Here is a 17149-nt window from a genome sequence, read left to right as displayed (position 1 = left end):
CTAGCATTATACAGAGTACATACTATGTGCCTGCTAGCATTATACAGAGTACATACTATGTGCATGGTAGCATCATAGAGAGTACATACTATGTTCCTGCTAGCATCATACAGAGTACATACTATGTGCCTGGTAGCATTATACAGAGTACATACTATGTGCCTGCTAGCATCATACAGAGTACATACTATGTTCCTGCTAGCATTATACAGAGTACATACTATGTGCCTGCTAGCATTATACAGAGTACATACTATGTTCCTGCTAGCATTACACAGAGAACATACAGCATTATACAGAGTACATACTATGTGCCTGCTAGCATTATACAGAGTACATACTATGTGCATGCTAGCATTATACAGAATACATACTATGTGCCTGCTAGCATTATACAGAGTACATACTATGTGCCTGCTAGCATTATACAGAGTACATACTATGTGCCTGCTAGCATTATACAGAGTACATACTATGTGCCTGGTAGCATTATACAGAGTACATACTATGTGCCTGGTAGCATTATACAGAGTACATACTATGTGCCTGCTAGCATTATACAGAGTACATACTATGTGCCTGGTAGCATTATACAGAGTACATACTATGTGCCTGGTAGCATTATACAGAGTATATACTATGTGCCTGCTAGCATTATACAGAGTACATACTATGTGCCTGGTATCATTATACAGAGTACATACTATGTGCCTGCTAGCATTATACAGAGTACATACTATGTGCGTGCTAGCATTATACAGAGTACATACTATGTGCCTGCTAGCATTATAAAGAGTACATACTGTGTGCATGGTAGCATCATAGAGAGTACATACTATGTTCCTGCTAGCATTATACAGAGTACATACTATGTGCCTGGTATCATTATACAGAGTACATACTATGTGCCTGGTATCATTATACAGAGTACATACTATGTGCCTGCTAGCATTATACAGAGTGCATACTATGTTCCTGCTAGCATTATACAGAGTACATACTATGTGCCTGCTAGCATTATACAGAGTACATACTATGTGCCTGGTATCATTATACAGAGTACATACTATGTGCCTGCTAGCATTATACAGAGTACATACTATGTGCCTGCTAGCATTATACAGAGTGCATACTATGTTCCTGCTAGCATTATACAGAGTACATACTATGTGCCTGGTAGCATTATACAGAGTACATACTATGTTCCTGCTAGCATTATACAGAGTACAAACTATGTTCCTGCTAGCATTATACAGAGTGCATACTATGTTCCTGCTAGCATTATACAGAGTACATACTATGTGCCTGCTAGCATTATACAGAGTACATACTATGTGCCTGGTAGCATTATACAGAGTACATACTATGTGCATGGTAGCATCATACAGAGTACATACTATGTTCCTGCTAACATTATACAGAGTACATACTATGTGCATGGTAGCATTATACAGAGTACATACTATGTGCCTGCTAGCATTATACAGAGTACATACTATGTGCCTGGTAGCATTATACAGAGTACATACTATGTGCATGGTAGCATCATACAGAGTACATACTATGTGCCTTCTAGCATTATACAGAGTACATACTATGTGCCATCTAGCATTATACAGAGTACATACTATGTGCATGCCATCCCTTAGTACTACGACACATGTATGTATGGTAAACTGGTATGTGGTATGATCAGGCTGCCTCTTAGTGGCGTCACACATGTATGTATGGTAGACAGGTATGTAGTATGATCAGGCTGCCTCTGCGTGGTGACACAGGTATGTATGTATGTGTACCTGTGCTTCCTTCTGGGTGTCTGTCATTTGGTACATGGACCTGTTGGTCCGCCATAGATCTGCCAGCTGTCTCTCGGTGGCACTCATCCAGTCGTGGAAAGCATCCAACAAGTCTTGGAAGTTCTGGGCGGCGGGGGTGATCCTCTCCAAATGCCGGTGCCTGTAACAGGAGGGGAGCAGGGGGGTTCATACATCCCACATGGGGCAATAGACAGTGAGCAGGTGGGGGCTATGGAGTTCCTGTACCCACCTCTCGTCTGCACGATGGAGCAGACTGTCCCAGCGACCCTGCAGCTCTGAGAGGGGGCTTCGCTGCTCCTTCTTCTCCGCGCCCTCTATGGGAAGGGGCTGACATGCCGGGCTCTTGCCCTGAAACACCCGCTCTATCCGGGGCCTCCTCTCCTGCAGTAACCTCTGGAGAAGCTGCAAGTAAAAGATCCCGGCCGTCATGTCACCATACCTCCCAACTTTTCATGTTAACAAATAGGGACACTCGCGCGCCCGAAAAGGGGGCGTGGCGTATGCAAATGAGGGCGCGGCTTATGCTAATTAGCCGCGACCTCATTTTCATACGAGAATAGACGCTGTGCGCATGCGCACAGCGTCTATTCTACTACATTGGGGGGTCTCCCAACTGCCACCCCCCCGCAGCGGGACAATGCCTGCCGCGGGTGGGACGTCGGGACAGGACCCGAAAATCGGGACTGTCCCGACGGAATCGTGACAGTTGGGAGGTATGTGTCACTGTCACACAGAAGCTTACACAGCACGTCACTGTCACACAGAAGGTTACACGCCATGTCACTGTCACACAGAAGGTTACACGCCATGTCACTGTCACACAGATGGTTACACGGCACGTCACTGTCACACAGAAGCTTACACAGCACGTCACTGTCACACAGAAGGTTACACGGCACGTCACTGTCACACAGAAGCTTACACGCCATGTCACTGTCACACAGAAGATTACACATCACGTCACTGTCACACAGAAGCTTACACGCCATGTCACTGTCACACAGAAGCTTACACATCACGTCACTGTCACACAGAAGCTTACACGCCATGTCACTGTCACACAGAAGCTTAAACGTCACGTCACTGTCACACAGAAGATTACACATCACGTCACTGTCACACAGAAGCTTACACGCCATGTCACTGTCACACAGAAGATTACACGCCATGTCACTGTCACACAGAAGGTTACACATCACGTCACTGTCACACAGAAGCTTACACGCCATGTCACTGTCACACAGAAGATTACACATCACGTCACTGTCACACAGAAGCTTACACGCCATGTCACTGTCACACAGAAGCTTAAACGCCATGTCACTGTCACACAGAAGCTTATATGCCATGTCACTGTCACACAGAAGCTTACACGCCATGTCACTGTCACACAGAAGCTTACACGTCACTGTCACACAGAAGCTTACACATCACGTCACTGTCACATAGAAGCTTACACGCCATGTCACTGTCACTCAGAAGCTTACACGTCACGTCACTGTCACACAGAAGCTTACACGCCATGTCACTGTCACACAGAAACTTACACGTCACTGTCACACAGAAGCTTACACATCACGTCACTGTCACACAGAAGGTTACACGCCATGTCACTGTCACACAGAAGCTTACACGTCACGTCACTGTCACACAGAAGCTTACACGCCATGTCACTGTCACACAGAAACTTACACGTCACTGTCACACAGAAGCTTACACATCACGTCACTGTCACATAGAAGCTTACACGCCATGTCACTGTCACTCAGAAGCTTACACGCCATGTCACTGTCACACAGAAGGTTACACGCCATGTCACTGTCACACAGAAGCTTACACGTCACGTCACTGTCACACAGAAGCTTACACGTCACGTCACTGTCACACAGAAGCTTACACGTCATGTCACTGTCACATAGAAGCTTACACGTCACTGTCACACAGAAACTTACACGCCATGTCACTGTCACACAGAAGCTTACACGCCATGTCACTGTCACACAGAAGCTTACACGCCATGTCACTGTCACATAGAAGCTTACACGTCACAGTCACACAGAAACTTACACGCCATGTCACTGTCACACAGAAGCTTACTCGCCATGTCACTGTCACACAGAAGCTTACACTCCATGTCACTGTCACACAGAAGCTTACACGCCATGTCACTGTCACATAGAAGCTTACACGTCATGTCACTGTCACATAGAAGCTTACACGTCACTGTCACACAGAAGATTACACGCCATGTCACTGTCATACAGAAGGTTACACGCCATGTCACTGTCACATAGAAGCTTACACGCCATGTCACTGTCACATAGAAGCTTGCACGCCATGTCACTGTCACACAGAAGCTTACATGCCATGTCACTGTCACACAGAAGCTTACATGCCATGTCACTGTCACACAGAAGCTTATACGTCACGTCACTGTCACACAGAAGCTTACACGCCATGTCACTGTCACACAGAAGCTTACACGCCATGTCACTGTCACACAGAAGCTTACACGCCATTTCACTGTCACACAGAAGCTTACACGTCATGTCACTGTCACACAGAAGCTTACACATCATGTCACTGTCACACAGAAGCTTATACGCCATGTCACTGTCACACAGAAGCTTATACGTCATGTCACTGTCACACAGAAGCTTACACGTCATGTCACTGTCACTCAGAAGCTTACACGCCATGTCACTGTCACATAGAAGCTTACATGTCACTGTCACACAGAAGCTTACACGTCATGTCACTGTCACACAGAAGCTTACACGCCATGTCACTGTCACACAGAAGCTTACACGCCATTTCACTGTCACACAGAAGCTTACACGTCATGTCACTGTCACACAGAAGCTTACACATCATGTCACTGTCACACAGAAGCTTATACGCCATGTCACTGTCACATAGAAGCTTACACGTCATGTCACTGTCACACAGAAGCTTATACGCCATGTCACTGTCACACAGAAGCTTAGACGCCATGTCACTGTCACATAGAAGCTTACACGTCATGTCACTGTCACACAGAAGCTTACACGCCATGTCACTGTCACACAGAAGCTGACACGCCATGTCACTGTCACATAGAAGCTTACACGCCATGTCACTGTCACACAGAAGCTTACACGGCATGTCACTGTCACACAGAAGCTTAAACGTCATGTCAATGTCACATAGAAGCTTACACGTCATGTCACTGTCACATAGAAGCTTACACGCCATGTCACTGTCACTCAGAAGCTTACACGCCATGTCACTGTCACATAGAAGCTTACATGTCACTGTCACACAGAAGCTTACACGTCATGTCTCTGTCACACAGAAGCTTAAACGCCATGTCACTGTCACACAGAAGCTTACACGCCATGTCACTGTCACACAGAAGCTTACACGCCATGTCACTGTCACACAGAAGCTTACAACGCCATGTCACTTTCACTCTGAAGCTTACACGTCATGTCACTGTCACACAGAAGCTTATACGTCACTGTCACACAGAAGCTTACACGTCATGTCACTGTCACACAGAAGCTTACATGCCATGTCACTGTCACACAGAAGCTTACACGTCATGTCACTGTCACACAGAAGCTTATACGTCACTGTCACACAGAAGCTTACACGCCATGTCACTGTCACTCAGAAGCTTACACGCCATGTCACTGTCACTCAGAAGCTTACACGTCATGTCACTGTCACTCAGAAGCTTACACGTCATGTCACTGTCACTCAGAAGCTTACACGTCATGTCACTGTCACACAGAAGCTTATACGTCACTGTCACACAGAAGCTTACACGCCATGTCACTGTCACTCAAAAGCTTACACGTCATGTCACTGTCACTCAGAAGCTTACACGTCATGTCACTGTCACACAGAAGCTTATACGTCACTGTCACTCAGAAGCTTACACGTCATGTCACTGTCACTCAGAAGCTTACACGTAATGTCACTGTCACTCAGAAGCTTATACACCATGTCGCTGTCACACAGAAGCTTATAGACCATGTCACTGTCACACAGAAGCTTACACGTCATGTCACTGTCACACAGAAGCTTACACGTCATGTCACTGTCACTCAGAAGCTTATACACCATGTCGCTGTCACACAGAAGCTTATACACCATGTCGCTGTCACATAGAAGCTTACATGTCACTGTCACACAGAAGCTTACACGCCATGTCACTGTCACTCAGAAGCTTACACGCCATGTCACTGTCACACAGAAGCTTACACGCCATGTCACTGTCACACAGAAGCTTACATGTCACTGTCACACAGAAGCTTACACGCCATGTCACTGTCACACAGAAGCTTACATGTCACTGTCACACAGAAGCTTATACACCATGTCGCTGTCACACAGAAGCTTATACACCATGTCACTGTCACACAGAAGCTTACACGCCATGTCACTGTCACACAGAAGCTTACATGTCACTGTCACACAGAAGCTTATACACCATGTCACTGTCACACAGAAGCTTATACACCATGTCACTGTCACACAGAAGCTTACATGTCACTGTCACACAGAAGCTTACACGCCATGTCACTGTCACACAGAAGCTTACATGTCACTGTCACACAGAAGCTTACACGCCATGTCACTCATCATTATCTCATTATCGGTGGGGATATAATGATCTGTTAAGGACAGGGGGGCTCAATCTTCTGATATGTAATAAGTGGGGAAACGCGCAGCACATCTGCATATTGTGCGGTTATCTAGTGCTCCCTACAGTCACAGTGACAGAAGAGTGACACTCGGATGTAGATATGTTATATACATTTGTCCCCAGATGACCACACTAACATCCTCTGAAGAAGGGTGCACAGGGATAAGGTGCTGTATCCATAGTAACCAGCCAGACATTCCCCTGGAGCTGATCTAACCTTCTGTTCCTGGAGCTGGGCCTTCACCACTTTAGCCTCAGAGGACGGCGGTTTCTGGGCCTCTGTCAGTTCCTCCATTTCAGACACCCAACTGCGCACAGTGTCCAGGTTGTCCGGTGGTTCCGGCAGAGAGAGGGCATGCTGGGAAACCTGGAAAAGGAGAGACGCCAGGCGGGATATGTGTTATCGCTGTGTGTTATTACCGGGGCAGGTTATCGCTGCGTGTTATTACCGGGGCAGGTTATCGCTGCGTGTTATTGCTGGGGCAGGTTATCGCTGCGTGTTATTACTGGGGCAGGTTATCGCTGTGTGTTATTACTGGGGCAGGTTATCACTGTGTGTTATTGCTGGGGTAGGTTATCGCTGCGTGTTATTGCTGGGGCAGGTTATCGCTGTGTGTTATTACTGGGGCAGGTTATCGCTGCGTGTTATTACTATGGCAGGATATCGCTGTGTGTTATTACTGGGGCAGGTTATCGCTGTGTGTTATTACTGGGGCAGGTTATCGCTGCGTGTTATTACTGGGGCAGGTTATCGCTGTGTGTTATCACTGGGGCAGGTTTTCTCTGTGTGTTATTACCGGGGCAGGTTATCGCTGCGTGTTATTACCGGGGCAGGTTATCGCTGCGTGTTATTACTGGGGCAGGTTATCGCTGCGTGTTATTACTGCATGTTATTACTGGGGCAGGTTATCGCTGCGTGTTATTACTGCATGTTCTTACTGGGGCAGGTTATAGCTGCGTGTTATTACTGCATGTTATTACTGGGGCAGGTTATCGCTGCATGTTATTACTGGGGCAGGTTATCGCTGCGTGTTATTACTGGAGCAGGTTATCACTGTGTGTTATTGCTGGGGTAGGTTATGGCTGCGTGTTATTACTGGGGCAGGTTATCGCTGCATGTTATTACTGGGGCAGGTTATCGCTGCGTGTTATTACTGGAGCAGGTTATCACTGTGTGTTATTGCTGGGGTAGGTTATCGCTGTGTGTTATTGCTGGGGCAGGTTATCTCTGCGTGTTATTACTGGGGCAGGTTATCGCTGTGTGTTATTGCTGGGGCAGGTTATTACTGTGTGTTATTACCGGAGCAGGTTATCGCTGTGTGTTATTGCTGGGGCAGGTTATCGCTGCGTGTTATTACCGGGGCAGGTTATCACTGTGTGTTATTACTGGGGCAGGTTATCGCTGCGTGTTATTACTGGGGCAGGTTATCTCTGCGTGTTATTGCTGGGGCAGGTTATCGCTGCGTTTTATTACTGGGGCAGGTTATCGCTGTGTGTTATTGCTGGGGCAGGTTATTACTGTGTGTTATTACCGGGGCAGGTTATCGCTGCGTGTTATTACTGGGGCAGGTTATTACTGCATGTTATTACTGGGGCAGGTTATCGCTGCATGTTATTACTGGGGTAGGTTATAGCTGCGTGTTATTACTGCATGTTATTACTGGGGCAGGTTATCGCTGCGTGTTATTACTGCATGTTATTACTGGGGCAGGTTATCGCTGCATGTTATTACTGGGGCAGGTTATCGCTGCGTGTTATTACTGGAGCAGGTTATCACTGTGTGTTATTGCTGGGGTAGGTTATCGCTGTGTGTTATTGCTGGGGCAGGTTATCTCTGCGTGTTATTACTGGGGCAGGTTATCGCTGTGTGTTATTGCTGGGGCAGGTTATTACTGTGTGTTATTACCGGAGCAGGTTATCGCTGTGTGTTATTGCTGGGGCAGGTTATCGCTGCGTGTTATTACCGGGGCAGGTTATCACTGTGTGTTATTACTGGGGCAGGTTATCGCTGCGTGTTATTACTGGGGCAGGTTATCTCTGCGTGTTATTGCTGGGGCAGGTTATCGCTGCGTTTTATTACTGGGGCAGGTTATCGCTGTGTGTTATTGCTGGGGCAGGTTATTACTGTGTGTTATTACCGGGGCAGGTTATCGCTGCGTGTTATTACTGGGGCAGGTTATCGCTGCGTGTTATTACTGGGGCAGGTTATCGCTGCGTGTTATTACTGGGGCAGGTTATCGCTGTGTGTTATTGCTGGGGCAGGTTATCGCTGCGTGTTATTGCTGGGGCAGGTTATCGCTGCGTGTTATTACGGGGGCAGGTTATCGCTGCGTGTTATTACGGGGGCAGGTTATCGCTGCGTGTTATTACGGGGGCAGGTTATCGCTGCGTGTTATTGCTGGGGCAGGTTATCGCTGCGTGTTATTACTGGGGCAGGTTATCGCTGCGTGTTATTACCGGGGCAGGTTATCGCTGCGTGTTATTACTGGGGCAGGTTATCGCTGCGTGTTATTACTGGGGCAGGTTATCGCTGCGTGTTATTGCTGGGGCAGGTTATCGCTGTGTGTTATTACCGGGGCAGGTTATCACTGCGTGTTATTACCGGGGCAGGTTATCGCTGCGTGTTATTACCGGGGCAGGTTATCGCTGCGTGTTATTACCGGGGCAGGTTATCGCTGCGTGTTATTACCGGGGCAGGTTATCTCTGCGTGTTATTACCGGGGCAGGTTATCGCTGCGTGTTATTACTGGGGCAGGTTATCTCTGCGTGTTATTACCGGGGCAGGTTATCTCTGCGTGTTATTACTGGGGCAGGTTATCGCTGCGTGTTATTACCGGGGCAGGTTATCTCTGCGTGTTATTACCGGGGCAGGTTATCGCTGCGTGTTATTACCGGGGCAGGTTATCGCTGCGTGTTATTACCGGGGCAGGTTATCGCTGCGTGTTATTACTGGGGCAGGTTATCTCTGCGTGTTATTACCGGGGCAGGTTATCGCTGCGTGTTATTACTTGGGCAGGTTATCGCTGCGTGTTATTACCGGGGGATGTTATCGCTGTGTGTTATTACTGGGGCAGGTTATCGCTGCGTGTTATTACCGGGGCAGGTTATCTCTTCGTGTTATTACCGGGGCAGGTTATCGCTGCGTGTTATTACTTGGGCAGGTTATCGCTGCGTGTTATTACTGTGGCAGGTTATCGCTGCGTGTTATTACTGGGGCAGGTTATCGCTGCGTGTTATTACCGGGGCAGGTTATCTCTTCGTGTTATTACCGGGGCAGGTTATCGCTGTGTGTTATTACTGGGGCAGGTTATCGCTACGTGTTATTGCTGGGGCAGGTTATCACTGCGTGTTATTACCGGGGCAGGTTATCGCTGCGTGTTATTACTGGGGCAGGTTATCGCTGTGTGTTATTACTGGGGCAGTTTATCGCTGTGTGTTATTGCTGGGGCAGGTTATCGCTGCGTGTTATTACTGGGGCAGGTTATCTCTGCGTGTTATTACTGGGGCAGGTTATCGCTGTGTGTGTTATTGCTGGGGCAGGTTATCTCTGCGTGTTATTACTGGGGCAGGTTATCTCTGCGTGTTATTACTGGGGCAGGTTATCGCTGTGTGTGTTATTGCTGGGGCAGGTTATCCCTGTGCGTTATTACTGGGGCAGGTTATCGCTGTGTGTGTTATTACTGGGGCAGGTTATCTCTGCGTGTTATTACCGGGGCAGGTTATCTCTGCGTGTTATTACTGGGGCAGGTTATCGCTGTGTGTGTTATTGCTGGGGCAGGTTATCCCTGTGCGTTATTACTGGGGCAGGTTATCGCTGTGTGTGTTATTACTGGGGCAGGTTATCTCTGCGTGTTATTACCGGGGCAGGTTATCTCTGCGTGTTATTACCGGGGCAGGTTATCGCTGCGTGTTATTACCGGGGCAGGTTATCGCTGCGTGTTATTACCGGGGCAGGTTATCGCTGCGTGTTATTACCGGGGCAGGTTATCACTGTGTGTTATTACTGGGGCAGGTTATCTCTGCGTGTTATTACCGGGGCAGGTTATCGCTGCGTGTTATTACTTGGGCAGGTTATCGCTGCGTGTTATTACCGGGGCAGGTTATCGCTGCGTGTTATTACTTGGGCAGGTTATCGCTGCGTGTTATTACCGGGGGATGTTATCGCTGTGTGTTATTACTGGGGCAGGTTATCGCTGCGTGTTATTACCGGGGCAGGTTATCTCTTCGTGTTATTACCGGGGCAGGTTATCGCTGCGTGTTATTACTTGGGCAGGTTATCGCTGCGTGTTATTACCGGGGCAGGTTATCGCTGCGTGTTATTGCTGGGGCAGGTTATCGCTGTGTGTTATTACTGGGGCAGGTTATCGCTGCGTGTTATTACTATGGCAGGATATCGCTGTGTGTTATTACTGGGGCAGGTTATCGCTGTGTGTTATTACTGGGGCAGGTTATCGCTGCGTGTTATTACTGGGGCAGGTTATCGCTGTGTGTTATCACTGGGGCAGGTTTTCTCTGTGTGTTATTACCGGGGCAGGTTATCGCTGCGTGTTATTACCGGGGCAGGTTATCGCTGCGTGTTATTACTGGGGCAGGTTATCGCTGCGTGTTATTACTGCATGTTATTACTGGGGCAGGTTATCGCTGCATGTTATTACTGGGGTAGGTTATAGCTGCGTGTTATTACTGCATGTTATTACTGGGGCAGGTTATCGCTGCGTGTTATTACTGCATGTTATTACTGGGGCAGGTTATCGCTGCATGTTATTACTGGGGCAGGTTATCGCTGCGTGTTATTACTGGAGCAGGTTATCACTGTGTGTTATTGCTGGGGTAGGTTATCGCTGTGTGTTATTGCTGGGGCAGGTTATCTCTGCGTGTTATTACTGGGGCAGGTTATCGCTGTGTGTTATTGCTGGGGCAGGTTATTACTGTGTGTTATTACCGGAGCAGGTTATCGCTGTGTGTTATTGCTGGGGCAGGTTATCGCTGCGTGTTATTACCGGGGCAGGTTATCACTGTGTGTTATTACTGGGGCAGGTTATCGCTGCGTGTTATTACTGGGGCAGGTTATCTCTGCGTGTTATTGCTGGGGCAGGTTATCGCTGCGTTTTATTACTGGGGCAGGTTATCGCTGTGTGTTATTGCTGGGGCAGGTTATTACTGTGTGTTATTACCGGGGCAGGTTATCGCTGCGTGTTATTACTGGGGCAGGTTATCGCTGCGTGTTATTACTGGGGCAGGTTATCGCTGCGTGTTATTACTGGGGCAGGTTATCGCTGTGTGTTATTGCTGGGGCAGGTTATCGCTGCGTGTTATTGCTGGGGCAGGTTATCGCTGCGTGTTATTACGGGGGCAGGTTATCGCTGCGTGTTATTACGGGGGCAGGTTATCGCTGCGTGTTATTACGGGGGCAGGTTATCGCTGCGTGTTATTGCTGGGGCAGGTTATCGCTGCGTGTTATTACTGGGGCAGGTTATCGCTGCGTGTTATTACCGGGGCAGGTTATCGCTGCGTGTTATTACTGGGGCAGGTTATCGCTGCGTGTTATTACTGGGGCAGGTTATCGCTGCGTGTTATTGCTGGGGCAGGTTATCGCTGTGTGTTATTACCGGGGCAGGTTATCGCTGCGTGTTATTACCGGGGCAGGTTATCGCTGCGTGTTATTACCGGGGCAGGTTATCGCTGCGTGTTATTACCGGGGCAGGTTATCGCTGCGTGTTATTACCGGGGCAGGTTATCTCTGCGTGTTATTACCGGGGCAGGTTATCGCTGCGTGTTATTACTGGGGCAGGTTATCTCTGCGTGTTATTACCGGGGCAGGTTATCTCTGCGTGTTATTACTGGGGCAGGTTATCGCTGCGTGTTATTACCGGGGCAGGTTATCTCTGCGTGTTATTACCGGGGCAGGTTATCGCTGCGTGTTATTACCGGGGCAGGTTATCGCTGCGTGTTATTACCGGGGCAGGTTATCGCTGCGTGTTATTACTGGGGCAGGTTATCTCTGCGTGTTATTACCGGGGCAGGTTATCGCTGCGTGTTATTACTTGGGCAGGTTATCGCTGCGTGTTATTACCGGTGGATGTTATCGCTGTGTGTTATTACTGGGGCAGGTTATCGCTGCGTGTTATTACCGGGGCAGGTTATCTCTTCGTGTTATTACCGGGGCAGGTTATCGCTGCGTGTTATTACTTGGGCAGGTTATCGCTGCGTGTTATTACTGTGGCAGGTTATCGCTGCGTGTTATTACTGGGGCAGGTTATCGCTGCGTGTTATTACCGGGGCAGGTTATCTCTTCGTGTTATTACCGGGGCAGGTTATCGCTGTGTGTTATTACTGGGGCAGGTTATCGCTACGTGTTATTGCTGGGGCAGGTTATCACTGCGTGTTATTACCGGGGCAGGTTATCGCTGCGTGTTATTACTGGGGCAGGTTATCGCTGTGTGTTATTACTGGGGCAGTTTATCGCTGTGTGTTATTGCTGGGGCAGGTTATCGCTGCGTGTTATTACTGGGGCAGGTTATCTCTGCGTGTTATTACTGGGGCAGGTTATCGCTGTGTGTGTTATTGCTGGGGCAGGTTATCTCTGCGTGTTATTACTGGGGCAGGTTATCTCTGCGTGTTATTACTGGGGCAGGTTATCGCTGTGTGTGTTATTGCTGGGGCAGGTTATCCCTGTGCGTTATTACTGGGGCAGGTTATCGCTGTGTGTGTTATTACTGGGGCAGGTTATCTCTGCGTGTTATTACCGGGGCAGGTTATCTCTGCGTGTTATTACTGGGGCAGGTTATCGCTGTGTGTGTTATTGCTGGGGCAGGTTATCCCTGTGCGTTATTACTGGGGCAGGTTATCGCTGTGTGTGTTATTACTGGGGCAGGTTATCTCTGCGTGTTATTACCGGGGCAGGTTATCTCTGCGTGTTATTACCGGGGCAGGTTATCGCTGCGTGTTATTACCGGGGCAGGTTATCGCTGCGTGTTATTACCGGGGCAGGTTATCGCTGCGTGTTATTACCGGGGCAGGTTATCACTGTGTGTTATTACTGGGGCAGGTTATCTCTGCGTGTTATTACCGGGGCAGGTTATCGCTGCGTGTTATTACTTGGGCAGGTTATCGCTGCGTGTTATTACCGGGGCAGGTTATCGCTGCGTGTTATTACTTGGGCAGGTTATCGCTGCGTGTTATTACCGGGGGATGTTATCGCTGTGTGTTATTACTGGGGCAGGTTATCGCTGCGTGTTATTACCGGGGCAGGTTATCTCTTCGTGTTATTACCGGGGCAGGTTATCGCTGCGTGTTATTACTTGGGCAGGTTATCGCTGCGTGTTATTGCTGGGGCAGGTTATCGCTACGTGTTATTGCTGGGGCAGGTTATCACTGCGTGTTATTACCGGGGCAGGTTATCGCTGCGTGTTATTACCGGGGGATGTTATCGCTGCGTGTTATTACTGGGGCAGGTTATCGCTGTGTGTTATTGCTGGGGCAGGTTATCGCTGTGTGTTATTGCTGGGGCAGGTTATCGCTGTGTGTGTTATTGCTGGGGCAGGTTATCTCTGCGTGTTATTACTGGGGCAGGTTATCGCTGTGTGTTATTGCTGGGGCAGGTTATCACTGTGTGTTATTGCTGGGGCAGGTTATCGCTGTGTGTGTTATTGCTGGGGCAGGTTATCTCTGCGTGTTATTACTGGGGCAGGTTATCTCTGCGTGTTATTACTGGGGCAGGTTATCGCTGTGTGTGTTATTGCTGGGGCAGGTTATCCCTGTGCGTTATTACTGGGGCAGGTTATCGCTGTGTGTGTTATTACTGGGGCAGGTTATCTCTGCGTGTTATTACCGGGGCAGGTTATCTCTGCGTGTTATTACTGGGGCAGGTTATCGCTGCGTGTTATTACTGGGGCAGGTTATCTCTGCGTGTTATTACCGGGGCAGGTTATCGCTGCGTGTTATTACCGGGGCAGGTTATCGCTGCGTGTTATTACCGGGGCAGGTTATCGCTGCGTGTTATTACCGGGGCAGGTTATCACTGTGTGTTATTACTGGGGCAGGTTATCTCTGCGTGTTATTACCGGGGCAGGTTATCGCTGCGTGTTATTACTTGGGCAGGTTATCGCTGCGTGTTATTACTTGGGCAGGTTATCGCTGCGTGTTATTACCGGGGGATGTTATCGCTGTGTGTTATTACTGGGGCAGGTTATCGCTGCGTGTTATTACCGGGGCAGGTTATCTCTGCGTGTTATTACCGGGGCAGGTTATCGCTGCGTGTTATTACTTGGGCAGGTTATCGCTGCGTGTTATTGCTGGGGCAGGTTATCGCTGCGTGTTATTGCTGGGGCAGGTTATCACTGCGTGTTATTACCGGGGCAGGTTATCGCTGCGTGTTATTACCGGGGGATGTTATCGCTGCGTGTTATTACTGGGGCAGGTTATCGCTGTGTGTTATTGCTGGGGCAGGTTATCGCTGTGTGTTATTGCTGGGGCAGGTTATCGCTGTGTGTGTTATTGCTGGGGCAGGTTATCTCTGCGTGTTATTACTGGGGCAGGTTATCGCTGTGTGTGTTATTGCTGGGGCAGGTTATCTCTGCGTGTTATTACTGGGGCAGGTTATTACTGCGTGTTATTGCTGGGGCAGGTTATCCCTGTGCGTTATTACTGGGGCAGGTTATTGCTGTGGTGGACCCTACACGTACAGCTGCCAGTCACACAGGGCACATATAGTAATATAAAGGACAGGAAGGCGCTGGATACACTGACCGTCTTGCTGAAGGAGTCCCATTGTCCCATCCGGTACTGAGTCTCTGTCTGAGCCTCTCGACTGGTCTGGACCTGTGTAAAACACAAACAGATCACATATATGAAATATCTAGCAGTGTGGCATGAATTAGGTAGTGCCCCTGGTGAGCTGCCCCCAGTCACATATGTGGCCTGATTCAGCAGGGATCGCATATGTGGCCTAATTCAGCAGGGATCGTATATGTGGCCTGATTCAGCAGGGATCACATATGTGGCCTGATTCAGCAGGGATCACATATGTGGCCTGATTCAGCAGGGATTGCATATGTGGCCTGATTCAGCAGGGATCACATATGTGGCCTGATTCAGCAGGGATCGCATATGTGGCCTGATTCAGCAGGGATCGCATATGTGGCCTTATTCAGCATGGATCGCATATGTGGCCTGATTCAGCAGGGATCGCATATGTGGCCTGATTCAGCATGGATCGCATATGTGGCCTGATTCAGCATGGATCGCATATGTGGCCTAATTCAGCAGGGATCGTATATGTGGCCTGATTCAGCATGGATCGCATATGTGGCCTGATTCAGCAGGGATCGCATATGTGGCCTAATTCAGCAGGGATCGCACATGTGGCCTAATTCAGCAGGGATCGTACTGTATATGTGGCCTGATTCAGCAGGGATCACATACTGTATGTGGCCTGATTCAGCATGGATCGCATATGTGGCCTAATTCAGCAGGGATCGCATATGTGGCCTGATTCGGCAGGGATCGCATATGTGGCCTGATTCAGCAGGGATCGCATATGTGGCCTGATTCAGCACGGATCGCATATGTGGCCTGATTCAGCATGGATCACATATGTTACCTGATTCAGCATGGATCGCATATGGGGCCTGATTCAGCATGGATCGCATATGTGGCCTGATTCAGCAGGGATCGCATATGTGGCCTGACACAGTCCCAGACACGGAGGCTGCACACCTGGGGCACAGTCCCAGACACGATGGTTGCACAGTCCCAGACACGATGGTTGCACACCTGGGGCACATTTACACTTCCTTAGCTGCACAGCTGGGGCACAACCTGCTCTACCTGTGCGACAGTACCTGGCTGATCAGGGACAGAACCTGCTCTACCTGTATGACAGTAACTGGCTGATCAGGGACAGAACCTTCTCTACCTGTGCGACAGTAACTGGCTGATCAGGGACAGAACCTTCTATACCTGTGCGACAGTAACTGGCTGATCAGGGACAGAACCTGCTCTACCTGTGCGACAGTAACTGGCTGATCAGGGACAGAACCTTCTCTACCTGTGCGACAGTACCTGGCTGATCAGGGACAGAACCTGCTCTACCTGTGCGAGAGTAACTGGCTGATCAGGGACAGAAGTTGCTCTACCTGTGCGACAGTAACTGGCTGATCAGGGACAGAACCTTCTCTACCTGTGCGACAGTAACTGGCTGATCAGGGACAGAAGCTGCTCTACCTGTGCGACAGTAACTGGCTGATCAGGGACAGGACCTCCTCTACCTGTGCGACAGTGACTGGCTGATCAGGGACAGAAGCTGCTCTACCTGTGCGACAGTAACTGGCTGATCAGGGACAGAACCTGCTCTACCTGTATGACAGTAACTGGCTGATCAGGGACAGAAGCTGCTCTACCTGTGCGACAGTAACTGGCTGATCAGGGACAGGACCTCCTCTACCTGTGCGACAGTGACTGGCTGATCAGGGACAGAAGCTGCTCTACCTGTGTGACAGTAACTGGCTGATCAGGGACAGAAGCTGCTCTACCTGTGCGACAGTAACTGGCTGATCAGGGACAGAACCTTCTCTACCTGTGCGGCAGAAACTGGCTGATCAGAGACAGAACCTGCTCTACCTGTATGACAGTAACTGGC

The 17149-nt window shown here is 49.1% G+C and overlaps 1 protein-coding gene across 2 annotated transcripts in view; it reads right to left on the bottom strand.

Moving 5' to 3' along the window:
• Positions 1-17149, bottom strand: part of LOC146005637 (microtubule-actin cross-linking factor 1, isoforms 6/7-like) — a 159591-nt gene that overhangs the window by 120599 nt on the left and 21843 nt on the right. For both annotated transcript variants that reach the window (XM_083145018.1, XM_083145019.1), the window contains exons 3-6: positions 15259-15330; positions 6728-6877; positions 2047-2219; positions 1797-1956 (exon numbers count right to left, since the gene is read on the bottom strand). In XM_083145018.1, the coding sequence (XP_083001144.1) occupies positions 1797-1956; positions 2047-2219; positions 6728-6877; positions 15259-15330 (555 nt within the window). The remainder of the gene's footprint in view (positions 1-1796; positions 1957-2046; positions 2220-6727; positions 6878-15258; positions 15331-17149) is intronic.

The sequence above is a fragment of the Crinia signifera genome, chromosome 5 (assembly GCF_055691185.1).
Source record: "Crinia signifera chromosome 5, ASM5569118v1, whole genome shotgun sequence".
In the NCBI taxonomy this organism is placed as follows: Eukaryota; Metazoa; Chordata; class Amphibia; order Anura; family Myobatrachidae; genus Crinia; species Crinia signifera.
The sequence above is the reverse complement of the archived record's forward strand: the minus strand, read 5'-3'. Positions and strand labels throughout refer to the sequence as shown.